Raw genomic sequence first — 20657 nt, forward strand, 5'->3', positions numbered from 1 at the left:
TCTGTACCTCTACCCACTCTCAGCTTCTAAACAGAAGGGGCTGCATGTCCATCTTTGTATCCCCAGTGGCACCCAGTCCATGGTAGGCGGTCAGTAGGCTCTGATGGTTGGTCCTTAGAGAAGAGAGGTGTGTAGTAACACATTTTTCCTCACAGGAAACTGCTGGTTCCATGAGGCAGAGTCTGGAGCGGAGCTTGGGGTTTTAGAGGGATACACATCTGGCTTGAGATCAAACAGCTCTGGCTTACGTGAGGGTTCTGCCATATGGGGCACTGGCCTCCCTGAGAAGGACTATTAGTGAGACTGTAGGGAACACACTACGTGGGTTTCCTCTCTGGTCCTCCTTTCCCAAGTTGGAGGAGGGGCAGGAAAGAAGACCCTTCCCTCAGCTGGAGGGGTAGCTGGAGATCATTTATTTGCTCATCAACAAGTCCCCAGGGGTATTTTCCCCAAATGTTTCAGCCACTGACTCAAATGGACACAGCGGGGCTCTGCTCTGCCTCAGGCCACCAGCCTGTCTCCTGACACTCTTTCCTCTCTCAGGGAGCAGAGGTGCATCCTGAGCCCCTGATTTAACTACGGAAGCTGCCTGCATCCTGTCTTCCCTTCCCTGCCCTATAGCACCCAGGTGTCTCAGTGGACTCCTTGTTCCCAGGGCAGCTGTTTGCATGAGAAGACCTTTCCTCACACATTCCTCCTTCAGGGGAGTCCCCAAGAGAACACGAGGTCAGGGCAATCAAGCTCCAGGGTTAAGCGCCATCTGCAGTTCATAGAAGAGAGAATTAGGGATGTTTCCTAGCAGAGGATGCGCTTCGGAGATGGACAAACCTGAGTTTCGATTCAGACTCCCATAAACTTGACTTTAGGCAAGCTGACTTCTGTAAAACTCAGCCTCCTCTAATAACAAAATGGGCACATTAATCCTACCTCCTAGGATAGATGAGAAGACCAGAGAGGGGGAAAAAATGTATGGGATTCATACAGTAGGTGCATAGCATAAGGCTGCTCCTTCCTTCCCGGGAGAAGTCAGAGTCGTAGGGATGGAAAGAAACGGGAGACACAGGCAAAGATGAGGCAGAATTTATTCTCCTTGTGGGCAAGTACAAGGTTCAGGATGGAGCCCACAGAGAGGCAGGTCCCTGGGGTGCCTCACGCTACGGGCAGGGGCCACACTTTTCCCAGTGCCAGGCCCACTGTGTGCCCCCCGGCCATGAGGATCCAGAGTCCAGGAACTGGGCAAGAGTGGGATGGGGGTGGGAGGAAGACACGGTCCTCCCTAGATCGTGTCCTGACCATGTTTCCGACTTCCATAGGAAGGAAGAACAGCTCGGCGATATAGTAATATAATATATAGAGGTGTAGAGAGCTGGCTGCGGCACCTGGGCGGGGCTGAGGCTCCCCAAATTATTGCAGGAGGGAGAGGGGACTCAGTGCTGGCGTCTCCGCGGGACAGCTGTGCTGGCTACCGGGAGGGCTGGGTGGGGGTGGAGGTTGGGGTGGGTCTGGGTTCGTCCCTCCCTGGAGGCTGGCAGGGCTCACTGAGTATCCTGCTTGGTGGAGTTCCATGGGCCTTGCCAGCTTCCCCTGGGATGGGGCTTTCTCACCCTGGGTGGTTTTTTTTTTTTTTTTTATGTGCTTTGAAGACCATTTTTGCATTGTCAGGAGTGAGGAAAAAAATATTCTGACATGGTAGAAAAAAGATATTTACATACCCTGGTGGGCCATAAGGAGGAAGGTCAACTGAGTCGGTGGGGGTGGGGGAGAGGTGGGGTGGGGTGGGATGGGGGCTTCCCAAGTCCCTCCCACCCACATCCATCTGTGTGGGAGGATTTGGGAAAAAGAGCCTCCCTTGGAGGCGCAGCTCTGAAACTCTGAAGCTGCCGTGGGACCTTTGACAAAGCACACACACTCCCTTGGTCTGCCCAGAAGGTGAAGGAGGGGTGGACTCGGGGCTGAAAAACTAGGATCTTATGGTCCTTGATCCCAGGCATGGGGTCGGGGGGCGCCGGGGGGGACAGGCCAGGGCTGGGCAGTGACATTGGCAGAGGCCCTTCCAAGTGAGAAGCCCTGGGCTGAGGGGGGGGTACCAAAGACTAGGGGGAAGGTGGTGGCCCCTGGCCTGTGGCCAGGTAGCCAAGTTCAGCTGAGGGCATCGCGTGTGTGCCGTGGTGATGCCTGCACAGAAGGGGGCCAGAGAGGCTGGCCGGGAACCCTGTTTTCCTGTTGAAGCAGTGATGGGAGCCAGGTGGGGGAAGCAGGTGACCCCCGCCCCTACCAGCTAGAGGGAGGGCTCAGACCTGAGATAGAGCCGGGGGTGGGCCCACCCGGGCGGAGAACTAGGGTGGGCCTGATGCTGGTGAGGTTCAGAAGTAGCCCCTGGCTCCAGCCTCCAGGTGTGCGGGAGGGGCTGAGCCTCTCCCTAGACCCTGTGGGTGCTGGGACCCGGGTCCACATTCGAGGGGCAGTGTCACACCGAGCTCCAAGCTCACACATCCTCACGCTTGTGACACGCCATCCACAGTCACACACACGTGCACCCCCAGCCTTAATGAATAAACACGGTCACCGAACTCGCACACATCCATGGGGGCCTGAAAGATGAACACACACACACACACACACACACACACACACGATCACACATGTTCACCAGGGCTCCCATGACCTCGTGAGAAGGTGAGTGCGTGCACACACACACCCGCATGCACACGGAGGCAGGTGGGCGACATCTCAGGGCCCTTGACACTCCAGCTTCTGGGAAAGAGAAGGCCCTCTGCCCTCTGCTGGGCGCCAAAGTCCCTTCCCAGGTGGCCTGACCCCGGATAAGTTGGCGTCTTGCGGCGGGATCCTCGGTCTCCTTGGCACCTGAGCGGAAGGCAGCTGAGGCGGAAGGGCAGAGGCCTGGGACCGCCCACCTCGCCAGTCCTCCGACGGCAGGAGGGGCCCCGGGGCTGGCTGAGTTTAGGTCAGAGGTGCCGGCGGGGCCCCTGGGTGCTGGTCAGCTGGGCCCTCATGGTCTGGATGCTGCCCAGAATCTTCTTCTGGTGGCCCATGAGGGTGATGCCCAGGGCACGCACGTCCCTGGAAAGCAAGGCGGTGCTGACCTGGGAGGCTCCGACCCATCCCGGGAGCTGCCGTGCTCGGCGGCTCCGCCTCTGCCCTCGGCCCCGCCCCCTGCCCTCGACCCCGCCCCCTGCCCTCGACCCCGCTCGGATCCCGATCCCTTGGGCCCACCACACTCACTGAGCGTTCATACGGAGCACCATGCCCAGGGAGGAGTAACCCCCGGCAGCGAAGTGGTCCCGGTAGCGGCCCATGCGGATGGAGTCCAGCCAGTCTCCCACGGTGAGGCCCCCGCTGCCGCCCCCGCCCCCTCGGAGGTCAAAGCAGCTCCGGGCAAAGGCGGGGGGCGGACACCTGAGGCACAGGGGCCCTGGGTAAGGCGCCTGCCAGGAGACACTGGCACCCGCCACCGTCAGGTTCGGCAGCAGCTAAGGGGTTACCCGGGCTTGGAAGGAGAGGGGTGAACAGGGGTCAGAGGCCCAGGCTGGGTCTGGTCCAGGGGTCCAGGCGGAGCTGTCCCGAGGCCTGGACGAAGCCGGGGCCTTATCCAGGGCAAGCGGGGAGGGCAGCCCGGCTTGGGCGGGGCTGAGGTGGGTGCCAGGCACCTGTGCACGGTGGCCGTGGCCCTGAGACTCTCAGGGCTGTGGATGAGCGAATCCAGGACGCTGACGATCTGTGAGAAGCGAGGCCGCTGGGCGCGGTCTTTGTGCCAGCAGTCAAGCATGAGCTGGTGCAGCGCGTGGGGGCAGCCCATGGGTGCGGGCAGGCGGTAGCCCTCCTCCACCGAGCTGATGACCTGAGGGGGAACACGGTGCTGGGCTGGAGCGGCCCCCTCGCCCCCTCGCCCCCTCGCCCCCTGGCCCCGGAACGCCACTGCCCAGCCAGGTTCTGGCACTCACGTCCCGGTTGGTCATGTTCCAGTAGGGCCGCTCCCCGTAGGCCAGCACCTCCCACATGACCACCCCGAAACTCCACACGTCGCTGGCCGAGGAGAAGGTCCGGAAGGCGATGGCCTCGGGGGCTGTCCAGCGAATGGGGATCTTGCCTCCCTGTGGTGGACACACGCGTGTTGAGAACACCTCCCCAGCCTGACCGGGAGCTGAGCGCAGGGGTCCGGGCTGGGAAACTTGCAGGCTGGTTGGAGAGACACGGCCTCCACGACCTTCCATGATCACCTGTTCTGATGCGGGGGGGACCCGCACACGGAGCAGGAGGGGAGACTGAACGAGAGACAGTGGGTGGTGGGCTCGGCACCCTGGAGACGGTCAGTAAGAGCCGGTCAACAGGTTGAGGCAAAGAACTGACTCATAGGAAAAGACCCTGATGCTAGGAAAGACTGAAGGCAGGAGGAGAAGGGGATGGCAGAGGAGGAGATGGTTGGGTGGCATCACCGACTCGATGGACGTGAGTTTGAGTGAACTCCGGGAGTTGGTGATGGACAGGGAGGCCTGGCGTGCTGCAGTCCATGGGGTCACAAAGAGTCAGACACGACTGAGCGACTGAACTGAACTGATGCCTGAATAAGTGATGAAGCTCAGACAACGTGGTCTAGCAGGTTTCCAGCTCCCGTCACCCCCTTACAAAATCCTTTCTCTAAGTGAAACCTCAGTGGGTGAGACCCTAAGGGTAGGCTCTGATTGAGGCAGACCTCTGCACTTAAGGCCCCTTTCAAGAAGCCCAAATCCCCACAGAATACATTGTGAAAATGCTGGGGGGTTTTAGCCAAACTTTAGGGACAGATGCAGAGTGGATGTGACTCAGAGAGAAATCAACTCTCCCCAAATCTCCCAGTGAATGAGGGGCCATGGGGACCAGCCCTGGTGTCTCTCCAACGGCACAAAGGTGGGAAAGCTTGCACTCATTTGACAGAGGGGCAAACAGAGGTGCAGAGAAGAGACAGGAGTCCCCCCAGGCTGGAGGCAACACTGAAATTTCCAACCTCCCTAAGGACACGTGGGGCATGGGCTACGCACTGTGGTGGTATAGGCAGCATCAGGGTCGTCCTCCAGCACCCGGGAGAGCCCGAAGTCTGACACCTTGCAGACCAGGTTGCCGTCAACCAGGACATTGCGAGCAGCCAGGTCACGGTGGACATAGCCCAGGTCTGAGAGGTAGCGCATGCCGGCGCCCACGCCTCGGAGCATGCCCACCAGCTGCACGATGGTGAACTGGCCGTCGTGTGTCTGCAGAGGGATGTGGCGCAGGCTTCAGGAAGGCTCCTTGAAGTTCACAAAGGGCCTCCCTGCTTAGGAAGCACGCTAGTGTCGAGGGTCTGTTCTCACGTCTCGTTTACCCTCACAGCCACCCTGAGAGGCAGGTAGGTAGGTGGGGCGTGAAGACTGGTCATCCAGTTTGCCCAAGGGGAGAGGGAGACCCAGAGAGGTATGGCCCTGTCCCTGACCACCCGACAGACACATGGCCAGGCGAGGGCTGGGAATCGGGGTTTCCGGCCCCCACCCCATGCCTCCCAGCTGGGTGGGGCCCTGAGAACCCACAGAGGCACTGCTCTTAGCCTGTGTGCGGGACAGGGGCGCAGGACCCACAGCAGAGGGACTTTCACGTGATGGGGGCTGAAAGGCACCTGGACGGACTGACCCTCTCCACCCCTGGCTCCCCCTTCCCCAGGTCTGTTAGGTCTAAGCTCTGGGGACCAGGGGGTATTTGGAGGCCTCGCATGATCTCCCATCACCCAGACTGAACTTCCCTCTCCCGGCCCATGTGGAAAGCAGAGTGGGGCACGCACCCTCAGGAATGCATCCAGAGACCCGTTCTCCATGTACTCAGTCACGATCATTGCCAGACGGCCTGGGGGCGGGGGGTGCGTAATGGGGAGGAAGTGGCTCTTGGTGGGGGATCAGGGCTGCAGGGCCGTGACCCCATGACCATGCCACCCCCCACCCAGCTATGAGCTGCCAGGAGCCCACGGGGCCCAGGGACTGTAAGGTTTCCACTAGGGTCCTGGCTCTGGGTCCCCTTCCCTGCCAAGTCATCCGGGGACCTGAACCAGGGGGACGGGGCAGGGCAGGGTGGTAGGCAGATGGACCCAGAGCCCTGACTCCAGCAGGAGGGGCTCTGAAGGCTGAGGCTGTTGTTCACCTGGCACCTACCACGGGTGACGACACCTTCAAGGCGGATGATATTGGGGTGGTCAAACTGACCCATGATGGACGCCTCACTCAGAAAGTCCCGGCGCTGTCTCTCCGTGTAGCCGGCTTTGAGGGCCTTGATGGCCACGGGCACATCCCGCTGCCCCGGCATCCGCAGCCGCCCATAGCAGACTTCCCCGGACTCGCCTGTGGACGCAAGAGGAGCAGGCAGGGGGCAGACGGTGGGACCTTCCCCTCCTCCACCTGAACTCTGCACTTGCCCCGTCTTGCACACCCATATGCCTGGCCACGCCTGGCATCTTGGCGCCCCGCTCCCTCTGCCCAGTGTGCCCTTCTCCCGGGCACCTCCATGACGTCCCCCCATGCACAAGCCTTGCAGCTCACCAGAGCCGATGATTTTCTCGATGTGGATCCGAGACGCCTCGATCTCTCGGGTGAAACCACGGCCCGTCCGGCCCGGCTCCTCGTATGTGTGGGGTTCTGTATAGAACTTGGGCTCTGGGATCTTCCCCGGAGGGTGGTGCAGGGGCAGGAAGACCGGTGGAGGCGCTGAGGGGCCAGGAGAGAAGGGCCATCACTGGGGTCCCTGAGGACGTCCCCTCCCAGCCCTTCCCTGAGTCTGGGAAGGGTCTGAGGGTGGGGTGAGAAGCGTCTTCAGGAATCTCAGGATGTGGGGGGCAAACAGCAGGCATCCAGTAAGTGTTTGCCAAGTGAAAACGGGGTCTCTGTGGAATGGCTCTGAGGTCTGTAGGGGATCTGGGGATTTCTAGTGAGTTCTGAGTATGTCCAACATATTTCTGGGCTCACTTTCAGGGTCCTTAAGATCCTTTTCAATTGGTCAAACTAACCCAAGGTCCTTATGAAGATCTTTCTCATTCCTAGCATAGGAGTGTGACCAAGAGTGGTTTCACCACAGTGCCGACTCAGGTGGATGGAAAGTGGTTCTCTAAAAGACTGGGTTAAGTAGGATTCTGAGGCCACATTCAGGCTCCATGGGAATCAGTACCATGACTGATTCTACCATGGGCAAAGAAGTAGAGTGTTGAGGTAGGTATCCTCATATTTGCCTTGTTTTCTGAGGTCTCTGCAGGGTCCGGAAAAAGTTCTCTGTAGCAAGCGTTCTTGTCCAAGAGTATATGACCAACCCCCCCCCCCCAAAAAAAAAAAAAAAAAAACCTGTGTGTGAGCATGTGTGTGCGTGCAGAAATCTGGGCAGTTCCCTGGGAAGATCTTTATAGAATCCTCTGCAAACCCAACGAAGTTGAACCGCACCATGCCCCTGGGGGCTGGGGGCTGGGGGCTGTGTGACACCCTGCTGTCTCTCTCTCCAGGGCTCTAGTCTCTTCTGCGGGCACTTTTTCCCTTCCCTCCTTTTTTTCCAGCCCCAGCCCAGCACTGGCCCCTGCTGTGAATGCCCCTCTCCCCTCTGGACCCCGAGGCTCCTGCACTCACCCTGCCCGTTCTGATAATGCATCTTCTCCTCATCTGAGTGCTGGAAGGCCTTGCTGTAGCCACAGTGCCTGTGGAGGGGGACGGTCCTCAGCTTCAGCCCTGACCCCCATCAGCGACACGTGCGAATTCCCCCTATCTTTCCCCCATCCCCTTTCAAGTCAGCTCCGGCCACCCCAGTCACTGCCCTTGGGACATCCTTGACATTCACAAGCACGGCATGGGACTTTGCTGGTGGTCCAGGAGTTATGAGTCGGCCTTGGAACATAGGGGACGCGGGTTCAATCCCTGATCAGGGAACTAAAGTCCCACGTGCTGCAGTGCACCTAAGCCCGTGTGTCACAACTAGAGAGTCTGTGCACCGCAATGCAAGATCCTGCTTGCCTCAACTAAACCCGATGCAGCCAAGTAAATAAATATTTAAAAAATACTTCATAAAAAAGCATTGTGTAGTTTACACAGTTGAGTCCACTCAGCCTTCACAGCAAAATATATGGTATTCCTGGCTCAATTTTATACCAAAAGCACTCCCGGCAGAGGGTCTGGGAGATGAGGCTTCTGATGCCAACTCTGCCACGTGACCTCAGCAAGCCCCTTCCCTCCCCTGGGCCTCAGTTTCTCCATCTATGGATGATCTTTCGAATTCTCGCTGAGCAGGATCCGAAGCCCACCCCACCTCCCTCTGGAACCGAGTGGAAGAGTGACTAAGAGCCCGGTCTTCAGTTTTTTAACAGATCTGTGTTCTGTCCCGCTTCTGACACCTATTTAGCTGAAGTGGCCTCACCTCTCTGATCCTCAGCTTACTCACCTGCAGAATGAGGTTGGAATCTATACATCCTGGGGCATTGTTAGGATTGAATGAGATGGAGGGGGTCACGCTGCAGGGAGACCCAGTGGGACTGGCTGGTGGGCGGACATGGCATGAGGAAACGAGAACCAAGGATAATGGCTAGGTTTGGGGCTTGTCACTCCACGAATGGTGGTGCCACATTCTGAGACGGGACTTGGGGAGGGGGTGGTTTGGGGGTGCTATGTGTCGGAAACACATTCGAGTGGAGATGGGAGCGGGCAACTGGACCTCAGGGGAGAGGCCTGTGTGGATGCCACACTTGGGCAGATGTCAGCGTGAAGGTGGAATTCAAAGCTGCAGACCCTGATAAGGTCCCTGAGGAAAGGTGCAGGGTAAGCGGGTGAGAGAGGAGGGTCTGGATGGGCCGGGATCCTCCAGCTTTCGGAAGTTGGTTTAAAAGCTGGATATGCAGAAAGACAAGGCCGGACAGGTGGATGGAAAACAGGAGGTGAGCCTGAGCATGGAAGGTGAGACGGAGAAGTGTGCCAGGAAGGAGGGAAAGAACAGGTCTGTCCATAAGAGAGCCCCGCCCCAAGCACAAAGCCTCACTGGCTCAGCGGTGGGGGCTGGGGACAGGCAGGAGACACAGTGCTCTGGGGGAGGGGCTCAGGGTGGCAGGTGCCCAGGACCACCCACCTCTTCTTGCAAATGAGCAGGAGGAGAAGCACAACCAGGCCAGTGATGAGGGTCAAGCAGATCCAGACGATGGTCCGGGTGTCGTAGCGGGGCCCTGTGCGGGGGAAACCAGGGTCGGGGTGGGGGCGCTGCCTCACCTCTTAGCCCTGGCCTCAGAGGTCTGGCAGCCTTCCTGGGGCCCAGTGGCAGCCTCCTCAGCTCTGAGAGTTGGGGCACAGGGTGCACCTGACTCTGCCCCGACCCTCCCCTCTACAACCTGCCGCGTCAATACCCTGCTTCCCAACCTGGTGCCACCCCTTCCCGGGACGGTGCAACCCGAGCAGAGTCACCAGACTTCTGAGCCTCAGCTTTCTCACCGACGAGTCCAAAACCACCTGCCCTACCTGTTACTGTAAATGACGAAGCTGGGTATACCGCGCATTCTTGCCAGTTAACCCGCAGCTTCTCCAGGGGGATCCCAGCATCACTGTGAGCTGTCAGACCAGAAACCTGAGGCCCAGAGAACTCAAGGAGCTTGCTCAAGGACACACAGCAGGGAGTCAGGCGGGATCCCTACTTGGGCGGCGCCAACGCGGGGTCACACCTGAGAGCGCTTGACACACACACGTTCCAAGGGCATGCCCGGCAAGAGGCAGGGCAGCGACTCAGCCTTGGAAGCCCGCTGTCCTAACACTGCGCCCTGGAGGGTGCTGAGTATAGGAGAAGACCCCAGTTGGCCGGAGACGGGCGGGGGGAGGGGTTGGGGGGGTGGAGGGCAGAGGATTCCCAGGCTTGAATGTGCGCTGAAATCACCCCCAAGGGTTTTGATCCAACCGAAATTTCTGGGGCTCTAGTCTCAGGGTTTCTGATTCCAAAGATCTGGGGTGGGGCCTGAGAATGAACGTTTCTGACACTTCCCAGGGGCTGACGTGACTGCCGGTCCTGGACGATGCTGTGGGAACCGCTGTTCTGGAGGTGGGGGGCGGGGGGGGGGGCGGTGCGGGGAGTGGGAGGGGGAACGATACTGGGGAAGGAGCACAGAGCCTGTCCCCAGGCTGATCAGATTCAAGACTTACTCTGCTGGGTCACCTTGGGCAATCTGTTTGACTGTTCTGACGCTCATGTCCCTCGCCTGAAAAGTGGGGAGGTGGACACCGCCAACTCCCTAGAGGGTCTCGGGGCCGATTAGAGGATCTTCCTGTCGGCAAGGAGCACCAGGATCCTGCCAGTCACACTGATGCTCGGGAAAAGCCCGCAGATGATGGGCTGTTATGAGCTCTCTCAACCCGGGGTATGTAACCTCCCTTTCTCTGAGCCTCAGTTCTTTTTTCACCTATGAACATGCCAATCGGTTCCCACACAGCCCAAAGCCTACTAGCCCCGTTCCTCTGACCCCCGCAACCCTGGCGGCTCCCTTGCCTCCCCGCTGCACTCACGGGGTTTCCCGGTCTCCACCTCCATGGCCTGGCTGAAGCGGCCGCAGCCGGCCGAGGTGCGGGCTCGGACCTGGAACACGTAGCGAGTGCCCGGCTTGAGGCCCGAGACGGTGGCGCTGGTGGTGAGCGCCTTGAGGGTGGAGTAGCTCTGCACCTCCTTGTCCTGCGGCGGGGGCGGGGCGGTCAGCCTCGGGTCGCCCGCCTGCCGCCCTACCCGCTCCCGTCCCCGTGGGTGGTACCTTCTCGTAGTACTTGATCTCGTACTCCAGGATGATGCCGTTGGGCTGTTCCGGCTCCTGCCACAGCAGCGAGACGCTGGTCTGCCCCGCTCGCTCCTGGCGAATCACCACCACCTGGGACGGGGCTGGGGGGCGGAGGATAGCGGGGAGGGGGACTTGGTTAGGTCAGATGGAGAGATGGGTGATGTTGAGGCCTCTGTGTGTCCCTTGCCCAGGCGCGGCCCTGGGATGTTAGCTGGGACCACACTCACTCTGCCAAGGGTCCTGCCGCTGCCCCAGGAAAACCAGTCCCCTCCGCTCCTCCTGGCAAATCACTGCTGGGCAGCCTGGTCAGTTATGCGGGGTCAGAGCAGCCTGGCTCCCATCTAGGAAGCCGGGCTGGGCTGGACCCACGTGAGGCTTGACCACCCCAACTTCCACTGCCTCCTCCCTGGCCAAGCCAGAAGAAAGTTTGCGGGACCCCTGCCAGCCCTCCTGAGCAGCCCCTCTCATCCGCCCTGACGTCTGTGTTGCCACGTTGCCCGCCCCTGCCCAGGGCCTCAAGGGTTGTGCAGCAGGACCTCAGGACTGCTCAGAGAAGGAGGAAGAAAAGGAGCAGGCGGGGAAAGAGTCAAAGGAACGGGCACCCTCACTGCCTGGGTTTGGAGGGCGTGAGTGGGTTGGTGCTGGCTACTTAGAGAAGGGACATGAGCTGGCCCGCTGCCCACCTAAGCTCAAGTACCCTGGCAGCCACACTAGATCACCCTTTCACCCCCTGGCTCATTCCCTCATCCTCCCATTTCCTCCCCACCTCCTGCATTCTGGGCAAATGCCTCTGACGTGAGCCTGACGGGAATGTCAGATGTCAACCCGGCCACAGCCAAATGGAGGGGACTGCTCTCGGAGCTGTAACCTCGTCCCCGCTGCCCCCTCCAGCCACAGCCTTCCTGTTTCCCCGCTGCTCACCCTCCAAACGCTGGAGGACCCTTGATAAGAAGTCCTCACTCAGGAGAGATGGGGCTGAGTAGGAAAGAGAGGAGGGTCCTGGACCAGCTGGGGGTCGTCTAGCTTTTGGAAGTTGTTAGAGAAGAGTTGTTGGCCATGAAATTAAAAGACGCTTGCTCCTCCAAAGAAAAGCTATGACCAACCTAGACAGCATATTAAAAAGCAGAGACATTACTTTGCCAACAAAGGTCTGTCTAGACAAAGCTATCGTTTTTCCAGTAGCCATGTATGGATGTGAGAGTTGGACTATGATGAAAGCTGAGCACCGAAGAAGCAATGCTTTTGAACTGTGGTGTTGGAGGATGCTCTTGAGAGTCCCTTGGACGGCAAGGAGATCCAACCAGTCCATCCTAAAGGAAATCAGTCCTGAATATTCATTGGAAGGACTGATGCCGAAGCTGAAACTCCAATACTCTGGCCACCTGATGGGGAGAACTGACTCATCTGAAAAGACTCTGATGCTGGGAAAGATTGAAGGCAGGAGGAGAAGGGGATGACAGAGGATGAGATAGTTGGGTGGCATCACCGACTTGATGGACATGAGTTTAAGTAAACTCTGGGAGTTGATGATGGACAGGGAGGCCTGGTGTCCTGCAGTCCATGGGGTCGCAAGGAGCTGGATACAACTGAGCGACTGAACTGAATCGAACTGAGAAAAGAGGGGCTGGTAGAGACGGAGGACAGGCCAGACAGGTGGATGGAAAATGGGGGGGTGGGCCTGGGCATGGAAAGCAAGAGAGCAGGGGAGGGAATACCCACTGCAAGCTGAATTTCTAGGGACAGGCGGGCAAAGGTGTCTGACTGGAGGTGCCCAGAGGTGTCTGTGGAGGAGAGGACACAGGTGTGTGAGCATGACAGTTCTTTTCAGGAAGCTTCCACATGGAAAGAAGTAGTCTGGTGGCTGGAAGGGCGTGTGGGTTCTTGGGAGGCTGCTCTTTTTAACAAGGGAGCCCCTGAGCCGTGTGAGTAACTCTGGGTTCTCCTTCACCCCCGACTAGCTGGTCACCTGCCTCGGCCGCCCCAGAGACACGCAGGCAGAGGCAGGGCCTAATCCTTTCTGAGTCATCAGCATCGAGCGGACAGCCTGGCATCTGATAGGTGCTCCCCAGATGCCAGAGGAATGAGGGTCTCTTGGGAGGATGAAGCCTTGGCCTCTGGGAGGGGGGTGCCCTGGGCTCTGGGCTAGGAAGCCTGTTTCACTTGGGAGCGAGACAGACCTGGGTTCGAATCCTGACTTGACCACTCTTATGCAAAGACCCTGGGTAGCTCTGGGCCTCAGTGTCCTCCTTAGTAACACAGTGGGAACAGAGTTGTTGGGCCAGGCCTGCGTGGTGTTAGAGGACACGAAAGTGGGGGGTGGTGAGGAGCCACAGGGTGCGTGCCAGGGGGCTCTTAATGGGAAAACCGCTGCAGAGGGCTCTCAGGTCAGGCCGCTGCTTGACAGGCAGCACCCATCAGGATGAGGAAAGAAAGGGGCTATATTCAGCCCAATGACTGGCTAGAAACAGAGTTAAATGGCTGTTGTCCAAACCGGTGTGGCCAAAACCATCCCAGGGACAGCAGTGGCCGCTGTTCTGGAAAATGGCCATCAGAGTGAGTTTATTTTTTAATGACATTTATTGAGCACGTACCATGGGCCAGCTGCTGGGCTCAGCACTTTTATCTCCTTCACTTAAGCCTCATGACAGTAATCGCAGAGGTATGATTATTCCTACTGCATCAGGGAGTAAACAGAGGCAGAGGGGGAAAGTTCTGGAACCCAGGCCTTGGATGGTCATGCTGGTCTACCTCAGGGCTTTCTGGATCACTCCCACTTACAGGAGGGCTTCCCAGGTGGCGCCAGTGGCAAAGAACCCGCCTGCCAATGCAGGAGGTGTACAAGACGTGGGTTCGATCCCCGGGTTGGGAAGATCCCCTGGAGGAGGGCATGGCAACCCATCGCAGTATTCTTGCCTGGAAAAGTTCATGGACAGAGGAGCCTGGCGGGCTACAGCCCACAGGATCACAAAGAGCATGTGTTCTATTTTTCTAAGGGCATGGAAAGCCTGTAGCTCGGCCATCCTGGTCAGGAAGACAGGGTTAGACAGGCGGGCACTTGCCCAAAGGCAACCTGCAGCTCTGAGGCTGCGGAGGGCGAGGGCTGGGGAGCTGGGGACCGGCACCTCCGCCTACCTGCCTGGTTCGTGGTGATGTTCACCATGGCGGCCCGGCGGGGCTCGGGGCTCAGGTCGGACACTCCGTTGACCGCCTCGATCCAGAAGGAGTAGTTCATGTGGGCCAGCAGGTTGGCTACCAGGAGGCTGGCCTGCACCAGGCTGGTCTGCTGGGGCACGAAGCGGGTGCCGCTCCCGCACGTCTCGCAGTGGCCCAGGGCCCACGGGCAGCGGCGGCACACGGCGTTGTAGGTGATGTCGCTGCGGCCGCCCCGGTCTAGGGGAGGGGCCCACTCCAGGGTCACAGACGTCCCGTTCACGCTGGAGATCAGATTCACCGGCGCCGAGGGGGGCCCTGGGGCGTACAGAGACACAGGCGGGCCTGGTGGGTGTTCATCTGGGCTGGTCTAGTTTCCCTCAGCAGATCAAGGAAGGGCTGTGGTTCCCCGCGATCCCTGGGGCTCCCTCGAGATGAGGGCACACCTACTGGATCCTCTGGAAGCTCCCTGAGGCACCGGTGGTGTCTCTGCCCTCAGGCTAAGGAGCGCAGTGTCAGGGTCTGGGCACAGAAGCCACCCCCCCCCCCCCATGCAGGACCACAGGGATGCCGGGGTCTGCCTCACAGAAAGCCTGCTTCACAAACTCCTCCAGAGCAGGGGAGAGGCTGCACACAGCAGTCCCCCTGGTGAGACGCTCCAGGCACTTGCGTCCCACACTCCGCTCCTTAACCTCTGGCTGGACTCCATGCAAAGGACACGGAACGCCGTGGTGGAGGAGAGTGGAGCCTGTGTCCCAAGAGACCCCTCCCTCCCCTCCGTCCCAGGGTAGGCCCCGCAGCTTGGTCAGCACAAGGACATAGAGGAAAGGGATGGGGCTGGGGGTTGGGGGCTGGGGTAGGGTCCCGGGGGTGGGGGTTTGAACAGAGGTGGAGGGGGGGTAATGGAGACCCCCGAGGCTCAGAATTTCAACTCTCAGAATCCCAAACAGGGAACCTTAGATTTTAAGAAAACAGAATCTCAGAATCACAGAGAAACCTTCGAATCTGCAGGGTGTGGAAGGCAGAAGTCTAGCTTTTCACAAGCGTAACATTCCTAGAAGTAGAGGGCACTGCATCGTGGATGTGGGGAGAAATCGGAGTCCAGCCAGCTGAAAGCAAGTGTCCACAAGCGAGAGCTGGGCTCACTCGGCCTGAGGAGCCCAGAGCGGTCACCGTGTCCCTCGCCTTCCTCTCTGTGCCTGCAGGTGTCCCAGGGGCAAAGGGACAGGAAGTCTGGGGAGGAACCGTGGAGGGAGCATGTGTGTGCATGTGTGTGGTGTGGTGTGTGGGTGTATGGTATATGAGTGTGTGTGTGTATGTATGGTATATGAGTACACCTCTGTGTGTGTGTGGGTAAGTGTGGTATATGAGTACACCTGGTGTGTATGTGTGTGTGTGTGGTGTGGGTGTATGGCATATGAGTGTGTGTGTGTGGGGGGTGTGGTGTGGTGTGAGGGCGTATGGTATATGAGTGTGTGTGTGGTGTGAGGGTGTATGGCATATGAGTGTGTGTGTGTGTGTGTGTGTGGTGTGGGTGTATGGTATATGAGTGTGTGTGTGTGTGTGGGTGGGTGTGGTGTGGGTGTATGGCATATGAGTGTGTGGGTGTGTGTGTGTGTGTGGTGTGGGTGTATGGCATATGAGTGTGTGTGTGTGTGTGTGTGGTGTGAGTGTATGGCATATGAGTGTGTGTGTGTGTGTGTGTGTGGTGTGGGTGTATGGTATATGAGTGTGTGTGTGTGTGTGTGTGGTGTGAGTGTATGGCATATGAGTGTGTGTGTGTGTGTGTGGTGTGAGTGTATGGCATATGAGTGTGTGTGTGTGTGTGTGTGGTGTGGGTGTATGGTATATGAGTGTGTGTGTGTGTGTGTGTGTGGGTGTGGTGTGGGTGTATGGCATATGAGTGTGTGGGTGTGTGTGTGTGTGTGTGGTGTGAGTGTATGGTATATGAGTGTGTGTGTGTGTGTGTGGTGTGTGGGTGTATGATATATGAGTGTTTGTGTGTGTGGTGTGAGTGTATGGCATATGAGTGTGTGTGTGTGTGTGTGTGTGGTGTGGGTGTATGGTATATGAGTGTGTGTGTGTGTGTGTGGTGTGTGGGTGTATGGCATATGAGTGTGTGTGTGTGTGTGTGTGGTGTGAGTGTATGGCATATGAGTGTGTGTGTGTGTGGTGTGAGTGTATGGCATATGAGTGTGTGTGTGTGTGTGTGGTGTGAGTGTATGGCATATGAGTGTGTGTGTGTGTGTGGTGTGGGTGTATGGTATATGAGTATGAGTGTGTGTGTGTGTGTGTGTGTGGTGTGTGGGTGTATGGCATATGAGTGTGTGGGTGTGTGTGTGTGTGTGGTGTGAGTGTATGGTATATGAGTGTGTGTGTGTGTGTGTGGGTGTGGTGTGTGGGTGTATGATATATGAGTGTGTGTGTGTGTGTGTGTGGTGTGAGTGTATGGCATATGAGTGTGTGTGTGTGTGGTGTGAGTGTATGGCATATGAGTGTGTGTTTGTGTGTGTGGTGTGAGTGTATGGCATATGAGTGTGTGTGTGTGTGTGTGTGTGGTGTGGGTGTATGGTATATGAGTGTGTGTGTGTGTGTGTGTGTGTGGTGTGTGGGTGTATGGCATATGAGTGTGTGGGTGTGTGTGTGTGTGTGGTGTGAGTGTATGGCATATGAGTGTGTGTGTGTGTGTGTGTGGTGTGAGTGTATGGCATATGAGTGTGTGTGTGTGTGTGTGTGTGTGGTGTGAGTGTATGGCATATGAGTGTGTGTGTGTGTGTGTGTGTGTGGTGTGGTGTGAGGGTGTACGGCATATGAGTGTGTGTGTGTGGTGTGCTGTGTGGGTGTATGGTATATGAGTGTGTGTGTGTGTGTGTGTGTGTGGTGTGTGGGTGTATGATATATGAGTGTGTGTATGTGTGTGGTGTGGTGTGTGGGTATTTGGTATATGAGTGTGTGTGTGTGTGTGTGGTGTGGTGTGTGACTGTATGGTATATGAGTGTGTGTACATGATATCTGAGCACACCTGGGCCCTCACCGGCCTCTGCAGGGGGCCTGGGGCTGAGTGGGGATGGAGGCGGAGGCAGGGAACACGGAGATCACGCTGGGGGTAAATTCTAGAGCAAAGCTCCTCAGCACCGCGTCAGGCCCCTCTCACGCCATCCCAAGAGCCCAGGGCAGGCGAAGAGGGGGTGGGGCTGAGCTGGCTGCAGCTCCTCCCAGCTGGGCTGGGGGTGACAGGCCCCTCTGGGTGAGGGCAGAGGAGACCAGGAGGCCAGTGAGGAGCTGCAGCGGCAGAAACACTGACAGGCACGCGGCCCTGCGGGCCTGGGGTCCAGGTCCCTCGGAGTGCCCCAGGTACGGGCATGCGCACACGCTCTCCAGGCACACGTCTCCCTGGCTGGCCAGGTGTGCACACGCCGAGCTCACAGCGCCCCACAGGGACTCAGGAGGCCACTGCAGGTACCCAGATGCACGCGTGTGTGCACTGTGCTCCCGGGGGCACAAGCACTTGATCAGCTCATGCTCTACGCAAGCATCCTCTGTCCCCCACACACAATGGCAGCTCCTAGAACTCAGGAGCTCCTACCAATGCGCCAAGGTCATCACTGACGGGGGGCACCTTCTGATACACGCCTTGCCTCAGGGGCAACCCCCTCCACAGCGCTCGCCCACCCCGGCCCCCGGGACGCTGGTATGACCACTGGGTCAGAAGATGCCATGGCCACCCAGTGCTGGAAAGGGAGGGGTCCAGCTCTTGTTCTTTCCCAGGGAAGGCAAGATTTCCCTGGAGAGATGGCAGGTGACCAATGAGAAGAAGCTGAGGGCCCAGAGAGGTCAAGGGCATGGTGGAAGGGTCGGAGTCACCCCCAGGCCCAGACCGATCCCTGGCCCAAGAGAGTCACCTGTCCTCTCCCTGCCTCACCTGCAGAGACCTGGCTCCCTGGGGACACGGGGTCCTGGTCTCTGGGGCCACGGGGTGGTACTCACGGGTGCAGGCGGCGGATGGCGGGTCCAACGCCGCCCGGTAGTAGCTGAGGTCGCAGCGGCAGGCCTGGGCGGCAGGGGCCGCAGAGTGGCTGTGGGGAGGGCAGCGGGCGCAGAGCTGGTCCCCGGGGGCCGACTTGTAGAAGCCCAGCTCACAGGCTGTGGAGGAGAAGGTGGCCTCGGGTAAGCCAGCCGGGCCCCACTGACGGGCCTCAGGGAGGGGGCTCTCAGCCCCAGGGCTCCCCAGGGGACAGCGGTCTAGACCTCCAGCATCACCCCTTTCCTATTCTCATCTGCGGGTGCAGGGACTGAGGCTCAGAGGCGGCCGGTGACTTACACAGGGCTGCACGGCAAGGCAGGGGCAGAGCGGAGGCTGGGACCCTGACACCTGAGAACCAGCCCACAGTTGGCTCAGGAAGAAACCTCTCTGAGCGCCCCTCATCTCCAACCACCCCTCCCACCCAGGCTCCCAGGCTTTGTCCCTCACAGGGCACCACTAGCCTCGGGGGCAGGGGTCATGGCTAAGAATCCAAAGGAAGAGAAAGAAAGTTGAAGTCACTCAGTCGTGTCTGATTCTTTGCAACCCCATAGACTGTAGCCTACCAGGCTCCTCCGTCCATGGGATTTTCCAGGCAAGAATCCTGGAGTGGGTTGCCATTTCCTTCTCCAGGAGACCTTCCCGACCCAGGGACTGAACCTGGGTCTGCTGCATTGCGGGCAGACGCTTTACCGTCTGAGCCATCAGGGAAGAATCCAAGGGGGGCCAAAAAACCCCAGGAATTGGTCCTGCGTGGTGGTGGTGGGGGGGACAAGAAAGCCAGTCAGGGAATGGGGTGGGCGAGAGACCTGGCCAGAAAAGATGAGTGATGAGACCAGAGGCCCCCAGACGTGGACAGACACGGAGACACCCCTATGAAAACGCTGACCCTGGCCCCATCACAGTCACCGAGTTAGGAGAGCGAGGGGTGAGTCCTGGGAAGCTGTGTCTTACAAGTGCCCTGAGCGCCGTCGACTGTCCGGGAATTGCGGGCTCCTGACGCTCCCAGAACCCGCGTCACCATCGCTGTGGCTGGGACTGACGCGTCTCGCATCTGACCCTCTCTCCGCCCTCTGCCTCACCTGCCACACGTCTCTGCCCTGATGGCCAAGCAGCCCCCAGCCCTGCTGCCCCAGGCCCAGCCCACCCCATTCCTTCTGCCCGTTTCCAGGAGCACCTCGTCTACACCAGGCTCTGAGCTGGGTGCCAGAGACACAGTCTTGAACAAGGTCCGCATGGTCTCTGCCCTCAAGAAGCTGGCCTTTTTCAAGGTGGGGAAGACTCAGTAAAAGCAGCTGTGATCATTACCAGAAGAAAATAAAAGCCGAGGATGTGGCAGACAGTAAATGGTGGGCGGAGTGACCCGCCCTGAGAACGAGTCAGCGGTACAGGGGGAGGGCAAATGAGCGTGTTGAGGGGCTCTCGAGTGACACTGCTGATCCAAACCCTCGCAGGCTCCCCGAGGCCTTCACAATAAAGCCTGGCATTCAAAGCCCCCTGGAAGCCCCCATCAGTGCCACCTCTCACGCCCCCCTTTCTCAGGTCAAACTAGAGGACCGGCCAATCTCCGTACTCCGTGCCTCAGGGCCTTTGCACGTACTGTACCCATTCTCCTTCATCTCCCTGTCAAATTCTTTCAAATTCCTTTTCACTGTGCGTTTGATGCAGCCTTTCTGGACACCTCCACATACACACAAACACATACACACACAGACATGACCACTCCCCTCTCTCTCTTTGCATCCCTGCTTAGTCTCACCACCTGCAACACTACGGCTGTGTTTTTTTCATCTGTGTATCTGACTCTCTCTCCTTGAGGGCAGATGATCTCTGAGTAGGGCCTTATTCACCTCAGAGTTCCTAGGGTCTGGCCCAGCATAGAGCTGTCAACACTGGTGGGAGTTTTCAAAGTGAGCTAATCCTTCCATTATCTACTCTGAGCAGAGACAGACCCCAGGAGTTCAAGAGGACCAAATGCCACCCCGTCAGGCGGCTCCCAGCTCCACTTGTGGAACTGAATGCTTTGAAACAGAGACCACCAGGAAACACTGGGCTCTGTCTCTGCCTAGTCCTGTTTGGGAAAACTCGGGGCTTGAGAGAAGCTTCATTTGATTTGATTGTATCTCTTGATTATAATAGCTAAACTCCAGTTAATTTGTAAAATTCTACAAACTTGGGAGGAAACTTGCCATCAGAGAACATGATGACATCCTTAAGCTGCTTCCCAGATTCAAGAGACTGTGAAGCCAGAAGGCTGGGGAGTCGGGGCGAACGTGGTTCAGTTTTGAGACCTCTTCCCTGGCCCCTGGAGAGGCCCCTGACTGGGGCCAGGTGCTTGGAGTTGGGGGGCTCCTAGCTGACATCATGTGACCTTGCTTCCTCTTCCTGGGAGGCCCCCAGGAGGCCCAGTTCTGGGGCACAGCCCAAGAGCGTCCTTCTGAGCCCAGGAAGCAGGCACAGGAAACAAGCTTTACACTTCGCCAGCAAATATTTATCCAATCTGTTGGTGAGCTAAATGACGTTCTATCACACTGGAATCATCGGATCCACATCGATTAATGTCGTGGGAACCGCCTGCTTGTTCTGTCTCTCGTCTGCTCCTTCACCCACATTCACCGAGCTTCTGCGATGGACTGGAGACAAACAAGAGCTAACGCTGCTTTCAGGGAGCTTTCTGAGCAGTGAGGGGCAGACCAGTCCATG

The 20657-nt window shown here is 58.3% G+C and overlaps 1 protein-coding gene across 1 annotated transcript in view; it reads right to left on the minus strand.

The window, feature by feature from the left end:
• Positions 1-1500: 1500 nt before the first annotated feature.
• Positions 1501-20657, minus strand: part of EPHA8 (EPH receptor A8) — a 36988-nt gene continuing 17831 nt past the window's right edge. The window contains exons 4-17 of the mRNA XM_069579503.1: positions 17921-18076; positions 13916-14251; positions 10760-10884; positions 10521-10683; positions 9106-9199; positions 7623-7690; positions 6555-6719; positions 6171-6356; positions 5807-5868; positions 5037-5246; positions 3963-4112; positions 3669-3859; positions 3244-3417; positions 1501-3081 (exon numbers count right to left, since the gene is read on the minus strand). Of these exons, the coding sequence (XP_069435604.1) occupies positions 2967-3081; positions 3244-3417; positions 3669-3859; positions 3963-4112; positions 5037-5246; positions 5807-5868; positions 6171-6356; positions 6555-6719; positions 7623-7690; positions 9106-9199; positions 10521-10683; positions 10760-10884; positions 13916-14251; positions 17921-18076 (2195 nt within the window). The 3' untranslated portion in view covers positions 1501-2966. The remainder of the gene's footprint in view (positions 3082-3243; positions 3418-3668; positions 3860-3962; positions 4113-5036; positions 5247-5806; positions 5869-6170; positions 6357-6554; positions 6720-7622; positions 7691-9105; positions 9200-10520; positions 10684-10759; positions 10885-13915; positions 14252-17920; positions 18077-20657) is intronic.

This window comes from Ovis canadensis, chromosome 2 (assembly GCF_042477335.2).
Source record: "Ovis canadensis isolate MfBH-ARS-UI-01 breed Bighorn chromosome 2, ARS-UI_OviCan_v2, whole genome shotgun sequence".
Taxonomy (NCBI): Eukaryota; Metazoa; Chordata; class Mammalia; order Artiodactyla; family Bovidae; genus Ovis; species Ovis canadensis.